The 16,240-nt window shown below is 57.0% G+C and overlaps 1 protein-coding gene across 1 annotated transcript; it reads right to left on the bottom strand.

The window, feature by feature from the left end:
- Positions 1 to 5,017: 5,017 nt before the first annotated feature.
- On the bottom strand, positions 5,018 to 15,966 carry KIF18B (kinesin family member 18B; the record flags this gene model as incomplete). Its single annotated transcript, XM_082680070.1, has 15 exons — positions 15,640 to 15,966; positions 14,907 to 15,064; positions 14,465 to 14,569; positions 14,147 to 14,257; positions 13,868 to 14,065; positions 13,391 to 13,567; positions 12,696 to 12,770; positions 12,445 to 12,545; positions 11,865 to 12,051; positions 11,375 to 11,502; positions 7,919 to 8,124; positions 7,142 to 7,667; positions 6,111 to 6,200; positions 5,588 to 5,638; positions 5,018 to 5,225 (listed from the first exon to the last, which is right to left on the bottom strand). Exons 1-15 carry the CDS (start codon positions 15,956 to 15,958, stop codon positions 5,018 to 5,020), a joined length of 2,640 nt encoding a protein of 879 aa, XP_082536196.1. The 5' UTR covers positions 15,959 to 15,966.
- Between the last annotated feature and the right edge of the window lie 274 nt (positions 15,967 to 16,240).

Below are 16,240 nucleotides of genomic sequence, written 5' to 3'. Positions count from 1 at the left end.
CTCCACCTCTACCCGCCTCCTCCCAGCCTGACTCAGGCCCCATTCTCTGTGGCGCCTCCTCTCCTGCTTCCCCAATCTGAGGGCCTCATCATCCAAAGCCTCGGGCCAGTTCCTAGACTGACTTCCGGACTAGACGGCAGAACGCTGCGGGTCCCAAGAAGAGGATGCCTGGACACCCTTCCACACGGCCTTCGGCCAAGCTGCGCCCCACTGCAAGCTGAGTTGGGGACAAGATGACCTCCCACTCCCTGTGCCCATCTTCTACGTCAGAACTTGCCAGGATGCCCTCCTGCCTACAAGACCCAAGTTGATCCCAGGATAGATCAACACGTCACCCGGCCTCAACCTGCACGCAAAGTGCCCAGTGTTTTCCAAACCTGCCAGCCTCTAATTCAAGGGGCCCTTTTGTCCCTTGACTGCTGCCCACTGACTCCGCTTGTGCTCCTGCCACTCTCCCAGTGCCTGGCACAGCACGGTGGTCAACAAGAGTGAGTGGGATGGAGAGAACATGGATCTCTGACCAGTCCATCCACTCAGTGACCCATCTCTGAGGAAGGAAACTGGCCACTAGATGGCAGTGCTGAGCTGACCAGGTCCGAGTGGCCGGGTGGACATAGCCCTTTGGAGGCAGGAAGAAAGTTGGTCTCACAGCTCTAGGCAGGCTTTCTAAAACCCAAATGTACATCACTTTGAGGGCTCACTAGAACTGCCTCTGACTGCTGTGGCAGTGCTGTCTAGGGGAGAGAGCAAGGCCATGGCCACTCAATAGCTGTATGATCTTGGATGACTCTGGAACCTTCGCTGAGTCTCCATTTCCCCATCTGTAAAATGAGGTCTAGACATATTTACTTCCAAGGTAGTTGTGAGATAAAAATCAGTGAAAAGCCGGACACAGCAGGTGCTCGACAAATCCTAGCTTCCATTTAATAACACCTACCAGGTGCTTCACCTGTTTCCATGTTAGCGCATCTGTGATGGGGTGGACCTGGGGGGCTGGGAGCTGGGTCTTCCAGGGGAGCGGCCATGTCCTGTTGACTCCATTGGGGTTGGGGCAGGGACAGCATGTGGGCAGGCCCCCCCTGCAAAGGGCAGTTACCTGGCAGTGTGGACAGGATGTGGGGAGGGGGCAGCACCCTTTGCCCCCAGATCACTAGTTGTTTGTGGCTTTGGGTCTCCCAGGGGACATGTGAGAGTTATGTCCCCCTGTTCTGGAGGAGACTCAGAGTACAGGCTGTCTCCCAGCCTGCTTGCTCTCCTCCCTGACTCCCACAGTGGGCTCTGTCGCTCCATCCTTGCCCTTCCCCAGCCCTTGTGGGCTTGAGACCCACAGCTCCATTGGCTTGAGAACCTCTTGGTGTGTCAGCATCTCCCATGGGTGCGAGTCTCTTCTGCACTTTAGCCTGAGGCTTCCCAAGGACAAGACCCCCTGAAGATGGGGTCCTCCCGTTGCTAGACCTATGTTTTCCATCAGACTGGGATGCACCTAAGGGTATGGTCTGTCTCCCCTTTCAGACTCAGGCACCCACAGGACAGGAGCTGCCCTTTCCCCTTGGATGGGAGCCAGCTAATGGGAGAACCCATGGTTCACTGTCAGCTGGGAGCTCCCTGAGCGCAGGGGTCTCCCCTTTCTGTTGGAGGACGGTTGGAGGATGGCTGCCTCCAGCCAGGGATGGTTCCTTCTCCGATCCTGAGCCTGTGTCCATCCAGCTCTGTCGGCTAAAAGCGCCCGACTCCTGTGGCTGCAGAAGGGCTCCTGGCTGAACCCCTGGACTCCTTCCCCTTCTCTTCCCCAGCCCCTCAGCCGTTGGAGGCACCAGCTCATTCACCTTCACAGACCCAGGGGCCAGGCTGCTGTGTTGGGGTTAATAAGCTCGGGGCCTTGCTCTACTCCTGCCTCCCCACCCAGCCAGGGGCCGCTCAAGCCTGCCCCCGGCCTCTAACCCTGAGACCAGCTCTTTAATTGCTTTCCTTGGTCTGCTCTGCTCCCTGCTCCCTTCTGTCTCCCTGCCTGCCTGTGTCCCTTTGGGAGGGTGAGAGGCGGGGACCAGATGTGTCCCTGGAGGGAGGAGAGGGCTGACCGACGGCCTGTTATTTCCAATCCAGTGGTCCTTCAAATGGGCAGGATGAGCCGGGGGTAGGGCAGCGGGTGAGCCCAGGGGAGCTCTGGGGTGAGCTAGAAAACACAGCCATGGTCTCCAGGCTCTTGGGTACGACTCTGGTCCCTTCCTCCACCCACAAACTCCATCCCAAGACTTTCTACGTCCCTATTCACAAAAGAACTGTGGAGAAGGGGAAGATAGCCAGAAACTAGACTCTGTCTGGGAAGCAGGATCCCCCAAACCTAGCCAAGAGCCAAAGAGACATTCTGGGGGAAACTGGAGGCAGATGAGCAAGGGTCTGGGAGGCAGGATGCCTGAGTTAGCAGCTGCCAGGGAGGAAGGATCCCCATGGGGTGAGGATGTCCCCTGTGGGTGCCAGGCCGATGGCTGGCGGTGGGAGGACCCAGTGGGAAAAGCCCAGTCCCTTCCTCTTGACACATCCTAACACTGACGGAGGTTTGGTTTACTCTCAGGTGACAAGGACTCCATCCTGACTCTGTGTGAAGGGACCATGTCTTGTTCTGTGTCTGCAGCTCCTGACACTGAGCCTGATTCTCTGAACTGGGCAGGAATTTGTGCCCCCGGGGTGGAGCCCAGACCTGAGCTTCGGGGCCTGGAGTGGGTGCATAGAGCCTGGGAAGAGAGGACGTCTAAACTCCCTGAAGTAGAGGGAGGGGCTCTGCGTAGGCCCTCAAGGCAGAAGAGGCAGGCTGAAGCCGGGAGGGGGAACCTAGGGCAGTGGACGGGGGAGCCATCTATTGCCGCCTCTGGCGGATGACTCTATGTGAGAACAATCCAATCTCAGAGCCTCATCGCTGCCCACGGGGGTCAGCTCACTGCCCCCCTCAGCCCCTGCCAGCTCCCTGGACCAGCCAGGCTGCCTCCTTGTGAGCGGCCCATCTCAGCCCAACCTCCCGTGATTGAGGGCAGGAGCCACGTGTGCTTAACTCCATTGGCAGAGTCTTTGTACATTTAATGGGTCACCCGAGAGCACATTTTGCACCACGGAGCCACAAATGTTTGCTGAGCGAATGGTCAGCTGCAGAACATCCTTGTCAAGAGTGACCTCTTCCCCTTGCAAGCTGCCCCCAGCCCTCGTGCAACGGAGCCTGTTGGGCGAAGCTTGCCCTCCTGGCCCTGGTTACCAGCCACCTTGCCCTGTGCCTGCTGCCTCTGCGCTTGCAGGGGTGATGGTGACGATCAAATGAGATAATAGATGTGAGGGCCCCAGGAAATGAGGAACTTATTCAATTTGGATCCAACCAGCATGCGGCGAGGTCTCCTGAGGTCAAAGGCACCACACCAAGCCATTGGGGGCTACAGATGTGAGGCGGTGACTGCTTCTGTGGGGATCATGGTACCCAGGGGAAGGAAACTCATGAAGACTAATTGGAGAGGAGGAAATTCCCGGCACGCGGAAAGAAACGATGTCTGTTCACTTCTAAACAGAAGCAGCTTGGTGTCACGTGTGCGACCAGATCCTGGTCTGAGTCCTGGCGCTGCCACTTGCCGTCTTAACTCCGGGCACATTTTGTTAACCTTTTTGTCTATTTCCTCATTATACCTCATAAGGTCGTGAAGTCGTGTGAGATGCCTGCAGCCGGTAGGAATGCGGCGTTCCCCTCTGTGCTCTCCACTCCTCCAAAAAGGCATGGAAACTGAGTGGGGAGGGGTGCCCCAGGTAGAGGGGGAGGTTGCTCACCCAGAGCAGCAGAGGCCTCACTTGAAATTAGCGACATTGTTTACACACTACTCACAAAGTGCTAAATGCCTTTTACGTGTTTGTTTTCAGAAGCAATTTAAACACAGACTCCTGGAATTTTGGTTATGCCATTCGTTCATGCAGCCAGCCACGTCTTCCTGGGGAAAAAGAGGTAGGCTTGGGTTGAACTGTCACAATCCGAATGAGTGGAGAGGAAAGCCACGAATGGGGGTGGAGGGGAGCTTTCGGAGCTGTGGGAGGAAGATTGCAATGGGTTCCAGCAGGTGGAGGCTCAGCCTGGAGCCTTGTAAGACCTGGGGACCACTAAGATGCTCTCTCTGACGACAGGACTCCTGGCAACCCACCACACGCAGGCTGTAGGAGGATGGACCTGGCCTCCAGGGGTGATAGCTTCTTCACCTGCTAAGGAGCAGGGGCCCTTAGCAGAAGGTGGGGCTGCGGAGTAAGGGACAGGGCCCACCTGTAAGGCTGAAGGAGAAGGCAGAGGGGGCATGTTTTTTATACTCAGAAGTTTCTTGAAGAGGAGGAAGGGGTTGCTATCCTACCTAGGTGTACAGAGAGAAACACACACCAAGGATGGAGGTGGTTTATTAGTCATTATAATTAAAAAACTATATATGTGTATATATATATATATATATATACATGCAGAACTGAAGGATCAGCAGATATAAACCCAAGTATTAACAGCTCTTACGTCTAGGTGGTAGCATTAATGTTTACACTTCTTCTTACACTGAGTGTGTATCCTGTTTACAATAGGGTAAAAACGATAAACTCTCTTCATTTGGAAATCAAGGCACCACCATCATCTGCATCATCGCCAGGACTGTGGCATGGGGTTGGGGCTCTTACTCCAGGCTGGGCGGATGGGGCTGAAGACGCCTTCCTCTCAAAGCCAGGAAGAGCCAAGCTGGGACTCCCTCATGCCCCCATCCCATGCCCACCCCTCCTCAACTGCACAGCGGGCATCACTGTGCAGAGCCCTGTGTTAGATGGGGGGTGGGCAACAAGGCCCCCAAAAGCCACCTTCCTGCATGGAGGGTGTTATAAACCAGGGGGGAATGATGGCAGCACCCTTTAAAATAGCAACACGTTAAAACTCACAAATGAATAAGTACACGCTGAGAAGCTGAGTGTAACAAGAGATTAATAAAGAGGGTGAGCAGCAGAATGAACGTCTGGGGGAGGACTGTTAGTAAAGGAAGAGGGCGTTGGCATTAATTGCTCCGAGCCGAGGAAGGCAGGTCAGGGCTCCTGGTTTAGGCGGCTCCAGGGACCAACAGGGGCCGGCGGTCAGGACACCTTGGCGGAGCAGCTCCCAGCTGACAGCGCTCTCCCAACCCTCAACAGTTCCTTCTGGCTCCTGTGGTTGCCAGGGGAGTGGAGACTGGAGGGGGGCTCTGCAGGCCAGTTAGATGAGGGGACGCAGGGAGGAAGGAGAAAAGTGAGGCTGTATCCCACCGTTCCCTTCCCCCACCCCATCCCCCATTTCTCTCACCAGGGTCCCTGAGATGCTCGGAAGTACCCCATGCCCTCCTCTCGCCTGTCCCCGCCTACATTTTTTTTTTTGGCGGCTTGCGAGGTCTTACTTCCCTGACCAGGGATGGAACCTGGGCCACCGCAGTGAACGCGCCGAGTCTTAACCGCTGGACCGCCAGGGAACTCCCTCCCCTCCTACTTCTTGTCCCCATCTGCCACTCTGACCCAGAGCATCCCTGCCCCCAAATACCAGTCACCTGGGATTGCCAGGGGCCCAGCTGACCTCTTCAAGGTGCTGCTGGGGAGGCGGGCGATGCGACTGTGGCCGCGGGAACTGCGGGAGGGAAGGAAGGAAGAAGGGAGGAAGGTCACGGCCAAGCCTCTGGACTATGGGGGGAGGGGCGGTGGGGGTGGGAGGGTAAGAGCTAGACACGGAGCCTTGGGAGTGGGGGGAGGCTGAGCAACAGTAGGAAGCACTTGGCCAAGGCCAGACCTGAGGGTGGGAGAGGCAGCAGAGGGGAGGGGAGCTGAGTGCGGTTTGGGAGGGAAGTAGAGGTGAGGGGGGTGGGTAGTCCACTCCCTGGATTACCCAGTGAACACTGAATGTCCCCCTCGTGGAGAGAGGGTCTGTGGCCTTTACCAAAGGAGGGAGACATCTCTAATATAATCCTGTAATAGCAAGAGCCCAGGGAACCTCAGACAACCAGACGCTGGTCCTGCCAGAGGACCAGCTGTAGTTGGCCCAGGCACCTGCTGCCCTGGTGACAGCTCCTTCTTCTCCTCTGCCCACACCTCCCCAGGCTCACCTCACAACGCGCCTCTTCTTGCGAGCTGAGGTCCCAGGGAAGGAAGTTGCCGGCTTGGGGCCCTTCACGGTGAACAGGGGCCTGGGTCCGCTGGGGAGGGAGGAGGATGAAGGTGGCACATCAGGAGGGAACCAGAGAAGAGTGCCAGCACCTCCCGCTCCGGCACCCGGCGTGCGGGGCAGGGAGGTTAGACAAGGTGACCTCTGCGGTTTCTTCCTCCTAAGAGGTGGACTCCCCTCCCTGCCTCACTCGGTCTGGGCTGACAGCTGAGCGACAGGCCTGCTCTGGGAGAACATCCAGGTGTCAGTTTCTGGCGCGTCCGGGGAACTGGAGTTCAGACAGTTTCACCCTTCCACCTGCCTGGCTCTGAGCTTGTTACTGAGAGGGGGTTTGGGCTGTGGGAGAGGTGGGGGGAGCAGTGGGCAGCCTGCCACCCTCGGCCTCCCAAGTCCAGGTCAGTCTGCTGCTTGTTCGCGGCCTTGGACCGTCCTGAGCTGGTCGCTGCTCCCCCCTCCCTGCCACGCGGGCAGAAGCCGAGGGTGAGAGCATCTTCCCACTGAAAAATGCTGAAGAAAGTTTTCTCAGGATCCCCTTCCCAGTTCCAGATGCTGGGCTGGAGGGTAAAGTCTGGGGTAGAAGTGGTAGAAACAGGTATTTCTCAGTGGGATACAGAACTCAGACCAGGCCCAGGTTATGCCAAGGAACAGAGTGGGCCGGGCACCCTGTGTTAGTTCCTCCTCCCTGCTGACCCTCCCCATAGGCGGCGCCTGTGAGCTGCTCAGGGGCATGTGACAAACCAGCACAGAGCTGGCGGCTTTGAAGTATAGATGGACAAGGCAGGGCCTGGAGAGGAGCGATGCCTCCAAAGAGACGGCGCGTTCTGCTCTCCTGGGCCTGGATGCTGGTCAGACCAAAGGGAAGGAGATGCAGTGTCCCAATTCCAAGAGCATGCTGTCTTCCGTTCCCCTGGGCAGCACCTCTGTCCCTTGTGGCCCCTGACCCCCTGCTGGGAGGCCAGAAGGGAGACCCACCTGGGGATGAAGGGCTGATCCAGCCTGTTCAGCTCCCGGGGGACACTGTCCCAGCCAATGCATTCGTGGAAGCCCAGCTTTGAGGGGGTCTCCTCAGAGAGATCAAAGGTGGCGTTGAGGTCCCGTGCAGGCAGGGCCAGAGGGGTAGAGCAGTTCTGCAGAGCGGAAGGGCCCAGGGGCACCCGGCTTTTGATGACTGTGGCTGGGCAGAAGTTGGGGGAATGGCGGGGGGAGGAGGCCCGTCCCCCCGTGGGGGTGATGGGCCCACACGGAAGCCGAGCCTCAGGCGGGGTCCCCCTCCTCGGGCAGGGCAGGAGGGACTGGCGCCGGCGCTTGGTCCCGGGCTTCGGGTCTGGGGGGCTGTCTGGCTCCAAGGGGCTCGGTCTCCTCCTTTTCCTCTCTGTGGGCCGCTGGGATGCCTGAGCTGAGGTGCGGTCAGGCCCGGGTGGGACGCCGAGAGCGTATATGAGGCCATTCAGTTGCTTTGCCATGGTCCGGGTCACAGGGCCGGAGTATCCTGGAGACTCTGGGCAGAGAGGAGGGTGCTGAGGGGAGATCAGGGATTGGCCAGAAGGAAGAATGTGTAGAATTGGGGAAGAGAGACACCGGACAGGCAGGAGCCCCTGACTCCTCGGGTCTGCGTGACCCCTGGGGCCTCTCTGTGCAGAAGTCCATGATCCTAGGGGTCCAGTCTCTGACCGAACTATAACCCTGCACCTGGGGCCCCAGCCACCCCTTGGCACCAGAAGACAGAGGCCGAGCAGGGCTGAGACTCACTTGACTCTGAACGTAGCTCCTGAGCCAGAGGTGGCCCCCTGGCCGGGTCAGGCTCCGCGGTGGCCTCTGCTCCAGGCTCAGTGTTTTCCTCTTGTGCCAGCTGCTGCAGCATCTCGAATTCTGCGATCATGTCAGGGGTCAGGAGTTTGGCTGCTTGGAGCAGGGAATACTGGCGCTGGGCCAGGCACAACACCCTCAGAGCCAACCTGGAACAGAGAGAAGGGGATCCCCACTCCACCTCAGACCTGCCTGGAGGACCCAGCCCCAGGGCTCCAGGTGTGGTGAGCAGCACACGTGCACTGGCCCTCCCGGACTGCCTGGCTGGCCTCATCACCCTTCCAGCCGTGCTGAAGACCAGGGCTGGCGGAGATGACCCCGGTAATGGTGGGCGGCTTCACTCACTAAACATGTCCCCTGACAAAGACAGTACTTGGGAAGTAGGGAAAGGGCACTAAGTGGCCTTGGACTCGGAAGGTCTGAGTTTCCTCTGAGCTCTGCCACCTACAAGTGCTGTGATCTTAAGTCCATTTCCCAGAGGGGCAATGGGAGGTAGCAGAGAAGAGCCAGGCTCAAGTCAGACTAACAGCTCAAAACCCGGCTCCAACACATCCCAGCTGCGTGACCTCGGATCACCTCCTACCCTCAGTGTCCGCATCCCTAAAATGAGGTCAACACACGCAGCCGTCTCACAGGGTTGCTGGGGAGATGAAATAGGCAGATTGCGGAATCCTAGTTCCCTGACCAGGGATTGAACCCGGGCCCTCAGTAATGAAAGCACAGAGTCCCAACCACTGGATCGCCAGGGAATTCCCCAAATGGGTTATCTTAGATATAAAGTGTTTAAAGAGTACTTGGCACATACCCAGCACTATAAGGTTAGTTAACTGTTGTTTTCTCTAATAGTAATAATAATAATGCCATCTACCTTGTTAGGTTAATGAGATTAAATAAGATAGGCCATGTTGATCTTGGCTCCGAGGAGACCCTCAAAAATGCATTCAGTCTGCTCTTTCTATTCAGTGATTGGGATGCTGAAAGAGTATGTGTGTATTAACACATACTTCACATGCACTGAGGGGCTATTTAAAGAAAATTACGAAGGACTCCCCTTGTGGCGCAGTGGTTAAGAATCTGCCTGCCAATGCAGGGGACACGGGTTCGAGCCCTGGTCTGGGAAGATCCCACATGCCGCAGAGCAACTAAGCCCATGCGCCACAACTACTGAGCCTGTGCTCTAGAGCCCACGAGCCACAACTATTGAGTCCGCGTGCCACAACTACTGAAGCCCGCGCGCCTAGAGCCCGTGCTCCGCAACAAGAGAAGCCACCGCAATGAGAAGCCTGCGCACCGCAATGAAGAGTAGCCCTCGGGCTTCCCTGGTGGCGCAGTGGTTAAGAGTCCACCTGCCGATGCAGGGGACACGGGTTCGTGACCCAGTCCGGGAAGATCCCACATGCCACGGAGCGGCTAGGCCCGTGAGCCATGGCCGTTGAGCCTGCGCGTCTGGAGCCTGTGCTCCGCAACGGGAGAGGCCACAGCAGTGAGAGGGCCGCGTACCGCAAAAAAAAAAAAAAAAAAAAAAAAGAGTAGCCCCCGCCCGCCGCAACTAGAGAAAGCCCGCGCGCAGCAACGAAGACCCAATGCAGCCAAAAATAAACAAATAAATAAATTTATTTTTTAAAATATATATGTAAAAAATAAAATAAAGGAAATTACGAGGGTAATGTAATTATTGATGTTGTAAATTTAGATTCTAAGAAAGCAAATTTTCCTTCTGTGAGGCACACCCACGATAAAAGGATAAACAGTTATCTCGGTGGGGATTATTCATGGCCAGTCATTTATCCCTGGGTAGCATTTACCTGCCTGGACATCTCTGAGCCCCCTGCTCTGTCCTCAGTGTGTGCTCAGGGAACCCAAACTCATTTTATAAAGCAGCCTCAAGGCCTTTTTGAAAGAAGGCAGGATATAAATTAAAAAGGACACAGCAGAAACTCATTCTATATCTGCCTGAGCCACACATTATATGAAAATTAGAGAGAGAAAAGTGGGAGTCTGGGGAGAAAGCCACTGGCCTGGATGTCAGATGACCCAGGTCTGGCCCCGTCCCTCTTGCCGTGTAGCCCCCGTCAGTCTATATCATGGGTTTTCAATTCAGGTTTCAAGAAACCCATCAGAGAACATTTTTAATAGAACAGCTCTGCTTTATCCATTCTACATATTAGACCTCAGCATAAGATTTCATTTGAAGACAGGGCTTTGCCGCTAAAAAAAAATTCCGAAAAACCACTGAACTGGAAAATCTAAGATCTACTCAGTGCCCTGGTGGTCTAAGATTCTAAACTCTAAGGCCAAAGCAAAATTATTTTCGATGATCTGGTTGTTAGGTTGTTTTCAAGCATGGAGAAGATCTAGAATGTTCTGCAGCCCCTGACACTTGGGGTCTTCCATCACAGTTTATTAGTATCTATTATTAACTCTAAGAAGTAAGGAAAACGAGGACCATGATGCCCAAATCGCAGCCAAGGTTGAAGCAACTTGTCAGAAACCACAAAATCAGAGGCAGAGCAGAAATGAGAACCCTAGTGTCCTAGCAACACAGGACTCCAGGCAGAGAGACCCTGAGTCATCAGTGGGAGTCCATGGTTGTTCCCTGGGGGCCAAGGGGACATCCCGCCAGTGCATCCCTGCCACTCCAGGGCCCCGGGGAGTCGGCAGCAGGAGACAGATAATGAGCCGCTGATTATTCAGGCTGCAGCAGTTTTTGCTGAGTCGGGAACAGGCACTCCCCAACAAGAAATAAAATTAAACAGGCCCTTCTGTCCGGAAGCTTTAAATACACTGCTTAGCGTGAAGCGTGCTGGGGAGGGAGGTGTAGGGTTGGCAGCAGCAAAGCTAAGTGGCAGGGGATTTATGTTCTGGGGGCCAAGGAAGAAAATACTAGCTGCACCTCTCTATTAAGCACGGAAAGAATGGTCCAAAAGCCATTTCTCTTTGGGTTTGTATTTACTTCAGAGGAGAGGAGCAGCAGTCAATCTGTTGATGAAGACACACGACGAACACCTGACTCAGGAAAGCTGTCCCTTGCTCAGCTGCTGGCAGCTGGCTCCTTGCTGAGCACAGGCAGCTTGGCCTTCAGACTGGAGAGCAAAGCACTAGCCCAGGCAGCCCTGCCCTAGCTCGGTGTTTGCCAGCTGTCTGGATGGAATTCGGTGTTTTGCTTCCCTCCTGTTGGGCTGCCAGCTACACGGAGTAATAAATAGAGAGGATGCTACATAAACAGAGTAGGTGATAATATCTAATTGTTGACAGCAGGTAAGGGACAATGTTGATGAGAAAAGACTTGCCTCTTTAACTAGAGCAGAAACAGAGCTTTTGTGATGTACTTAGCGCCAGCTCCCACCCCAGGAGGCCTGGAACCCATCGCCTCCCGCCTTGGAGCAAGAAGATACCTACTGCTTAGAACGGTCGCTGCCCAGGTTCTGTGGTGGGAGGTGGTCCGCGACTGGCTTGGGCTGCAGGGTCAGGTCAGGGGAGCCGGGCAATGGGTGTCTGAGGTTCTGTGCTGGCACCTGGATTGGAACCTAGAGAGGAAGGGAGTCACAGGTCGAGGGCCCAGGACGGCCTCCCTCGCTTTACGTGAGCAGCTCCTACAACCCGTCCCTCCTCCAAGAGTGGGAATGACAGCTCCTGGAACGACCAGGTCCTGGTAGCGGCATTTTCTCTCCCGGTCCCCGTGCTCCTTCCCTGCTCCCCTTCTGTTAACACTCAGCCTCCCCATTTCCAGACACACAGGATCTGACAGACTAGTTCTTCCTGCGCAGGATCTGAAAGCCTCTTAATGACTGAGGTGTAAGACATCCAGGTAGAGAAGCTGGGACTGAAGGGACCCTGTGAGTTGGGGGTGGGGCATTTCTTTCAATATTCCACCAGCTCCAAGTCTTACCTCCTCAGCCGGACCTTCGTCCTTGTCCTCTGGGAGCTGCTCCCTTTCTGAAGAGTTCCCTTCCACGACCTTCTCCACCTGGGTCTCTGTCCCCAGGCTCTCCTCTTGAAGGACCTCCGACCCTGGGCGTAGCTCTGGGGTGCAGGGCTGGCTGGGGAGGCGGGATGGCGAGGGGCAGCTGGGAAGGCTAAGGCGGAAAGGAGAGGTTTGAAAGGTGGGAAGCGGGGGCAGCTGGGAAAATCAGGGAGGCGGCAGGGTCTCTGTGGCTCCAGGTCCATAAGGGGTGGATGCCTGGGTAATAATAGGGCAGTAGCTGAGCATGGGAGAAGGAGTCAGGGATTTTCTGGTTTAGGAAACAATGACACCCGCCCCTTAAATGCACCTTCTTTTGAAGAGTAGATGCTGCTTATATAGGCTGGGGTGTGATTTACTCCTTTGACATAGACCATTCTAGGTGACAGTCAGTGTGCCAGGCAGTGAGTAGGAACCCCTAACCCCAGGTGCCAGAACAGAAGCGAGGAGTCCTAGCCCTGCAGAAGCTGGAGAAAGGATGGGGGCAGGTAGGGGTGGCAGAACTCACGGTTGATGTGGAGGGTCCGCTATGGGGGGCTGCGAGGAGTCCTGCTGTGGGGCCTGCGCTCCTGCCTCGTACACTCGGAGCTTCTCCCTCAGGGCGGCCACCTGGAATGAAGCAGCCCAGCCCCTCAGAGCGCCGGGTGAGCACAGGAGGCAGGGGGCAGGCAGAGCGCCCTGGCCGCGCGCCGGCGGTCCCGTCCTGCCCCCGAGCCGGGCGCCCTGCCTCCCGGCCAAGCTCCCGGGGCGGCTCCTCACCTCAGCCTGGAGCTGCTGGCAGATGCTGGCGTACTGGCTGATGTGACAGTCCAGGCTGATCACGTTGCTCTTCAGCTGAGATGGGGGCACAGGGGAGGGATCTGTTTGTTCATTCAAAGCAGCTTTCGGCAACCACTTCCGGCGGCCAGACGCCGCGCTAGGCACACCTCACTCACATTCCCGAGAGGCACCCTCACGACTGAGGGAACAGGGAGGCCAGTGGCTCTCCTAGCACAGCAAGAGGAGAGCTTGCCTTTGAACCCGAGACCCCGGCTCCCTGACCGATATGCTCTCTGCAGGCCAGGGGCTCTGCCGCAGCGGCTCCTGGAGCACCGGGGCTCCCTGGAGGAGGCGGGGGAAACCGGGCAACTCTGCTTTTATCTGTGTTATATGTTGTTTTGCCAAAAATATGGGCCTGCTGCTAAAAACAAGGCTGACAAAGATCACTGGCTGATACTCGGCCACTCCCTTCCGTTGCCTCCCTCTTGAGAAGACTGCCTCAATCGTCCCAGCGCTGTGATATTTTAAGGACGAGGACCCCTTTAAGCACTTCTTCCCTCGGCCTTGCGGGAACGCTTGCTCCAGGTACCAGAGGAGGCCAGTGGGTCCTGTCCCCTCCTCCTCCCAGCCTGGGGGCTCCCCCGACACCCCTACACCCCCACTCCAGGGTGGTGGCCCTCCCAGCTGGCACGCACCGAGAGTTTGATCTCCTTGGCCCGGTCGGCATACTTGAGGGTGTTGTAAGTGTCCTCGTAGGCCAGGCTAGAGGGGCTGATGGCAGCGATCATCACCGTGCGGCAGTTGCCCCCGATGGAGTCCTTGAGCAGGCGGGTCAGCTTGCTGTCCCGGTAGGGCACGTGAGACTTGCGGCCCTGGGGACAGTGGGTGGGCGTGGAGCGAGTGTCTGGACTACACAGACCCAGGCTAGACTCGGTAGCCTTTGCTTTTTGTTTGTTTGTTTGTTTTGTTGACCCCTCTGCTGGGCTTACAGGACCTTAGTTCTCTGACCAGGGACTGAACCCGGGCCGCTGGAGTGAAAGCACCGAGTCCTAACCACTGGACCACCAGGAAATTTAGACTTGATAGGTTTCGGCCCAGGGCTGGAGGGAGGGAGCCTTGGCTTGGGCACTGGGTCGCTGTCTGGGGAGGAGCCTGGCCCCGTGCAGCTTTACCTTTGCGTCGGCCAGGGCGTTGAGGACGTTGATGAGGGCCAGCAGGGAGCGGTTGATGTTGGCTCCCTCCCGCAGCCGCTCCCCCTTGGCGTGGGTGCTGGACGCCCGCTCCGAGCCAGCCAGGTCAATCAGGCTCATCTTGGCTACCCGAAGGGCCTGCGTCAGACCTGGGATCCGGTCCTGCTGCTTCACGAAGATCTGGGGGCAGATGGCAGGGGTGAGGGGCCACTGGGCACCAGGAGCTCCAGCTTCAGGCCCTGGCCTGTGACCCCTCCTCACCTGGAAGATGGCATGGGAGCGGGAGGACGTAGCGTTGACGTCAGTGGGGTGCTGCGTGCGGTTACGGTTCCCCCTGGTCAGCATCCCCAGCAGCTGCTCAGCTGAGGTCGGCTACAGATGAGATGTGCAGGAAGGGGGCTGTGGTCTCCCCAGTGGGGACTTTTCCCCCAACAGAAGGGCTGCTCTTCAGGACCCATGTTACCCCCTTGCTATCACCACCACTGCCCCAACAGGATCCAGGACATCCCCAAACTACCTGGGGAGGGGATCCCGGAGGACCAGTGGGGCTGCTCGTCCCACCTGAGCCCAGCCCCTTACCTGGTGGAAGGAAAGCCCTTGCACCACCACCCCCTTGTCGGGGTCCTCACGGATGGCAAGGGGCCCCTTGGGCTCCAGAAGGTCGTGGATCTGCTCATTGTACACCTGAGGAGAAAGGAAGCCAGGGAGAGACCCGAGGGAGAGGCTGGTCAGGAAGCCTCTCCCCTAGGCGCTGGGGAGAGCTGAGTTGCTGGGTCAGGGAAGCATGATGAGACACGCCGTGGTGAGTGGCACTCTGCTGGATGATGTCACGTTATGAGTAGGACAGGCGGGGTCAGTTCACACGCAGTCTCTCTTGGAGCTGCGTCCACCCTCTGGGCCCCCGTCTGCCCACTCCCTACCACCCTCTCCCCCCTCCTGCTTACTCCACCCCACTCCCTCTTTAGGTGGTTGTGAGAATGAGAGATGGGGCCGCCCAGTCCTGGGGTGCAAACAGCCCTACCTCCTGGTAGCTGATGAGCACCTCGAGTCTCTTCTCCTCCCGGCAGGCCTCGAGCCTTCTGTACAGTTCCATGGTGGTCAGGTACATGATGCCAGGGTCCCCCTCTCTTCCCAGCATGGTGTGTGTCTTCCCGGCCCCAGTGGCCCCATAGGCAAACACTACAGAAGACAGAGTAGGGAGTAGGGTGGCGGCAGGGCCAGATCCACCTTCTCCAGGGGCTCCCCCAGTGCATTTCCATCCGGTCAGCCCTTCCCTTCTCCCCGAGCCCCTTTCCTTCCTTCCACATGCGCGGTTCCACTGCTCCCTCCCACCCACCCACATCCCCTACGTTCACAGCTGTTGAGTTCTCCGTGTCCATTCCTGGTGCCCCTGTAGGCTTGTGGATTTGAGGGCAAAGGGGTCTCCACTATGAGTGGGAGCTTATCCCTTCCTCAGGGAAGCCTTCTCCAGCCTGGGTAGCTTCCTCTGTGGAAGGCCCACAATTCTTTCCCTCATATCACTTCTCTTGGTTTTTAACCACACACTTGTGGGTGTGATTCTGTGATGTGTTTTCTCCCAGTTCTAGACTGTAAGCCTCACGCATACAGGAACGCTGTCTGCCTGATCTGCTATTGTATCCCGTGGCCCAGTGGAGTGGTCCCCACACAGGAGAAGAATGAATGGGGGGCCCACAGAGAACGCACGGCCAGAGCCCTCCTCAACCAGTGCCCAGCAGAGGGGGAGACGGGCTCACCTGAGCAGTTGTAGCCTTGGAGGAAGCTGTCCAGGATGCTGTGGGTGGTGTGATGGAACACGTCCTGTTGGGTGGCCGCCTCACCAAAGACCCGGTCAAAGACAAACGTCAGGTCTTTGCCCTTCTTCCTGGGGCCATCATGGACGCTGCCCCATTTCAGGCCAAGGAAGCCCCCATCAGGCTCCTCAGGGTCAAACACCAGCACCCGCTCATCCACCACCTGAACCACAGGCCGCCGCTGACTCTCCAACTCCCTCGGGGTGGGGGGCCGCACCCGCACCACGACCCGCACCATGCTGTTTTCCACCGCCATCACCATGGCAACACCTGGGCAGAGACATGATGGAGATGAGGACCAATCTGACCCAGGCCTGACCAGGTGCCCTCAGCCTAGCACTCAGGGGCCTTCTCCCACCTCCTCCTCAACAGCTCAGCTCCATTTTATACCTCAAGAGAACATTGATGCCAGCACCAATTATTGACAAATATCTTTCTCATCTGAAAGACCGTCTTTGTCATATCCAATGACTGTATATCTTTCAGAGGCCTATTCTGGGCTTTCTATTATGTTCCACTAATCTGTCCATTCCTGTGCCAGCAC

This window comes from Grampus griseus (genome assembly GCF_964374135.1).
Source record: "Grampus griseus genome assembly, chromosome: 20".
Taxonomy (NCBI): domain Eukaryota; kingdom Metazoa; phylum Chordata; class Mammalia; order Artiodactyla; family Delphinidae; genus Grampus; species Grampus griseus.
The sequence above is the reverse complement of the archived record's forward strand: the minus strand, read 5'-3'. Positions and strand labels throughout refer to the sequence as shown.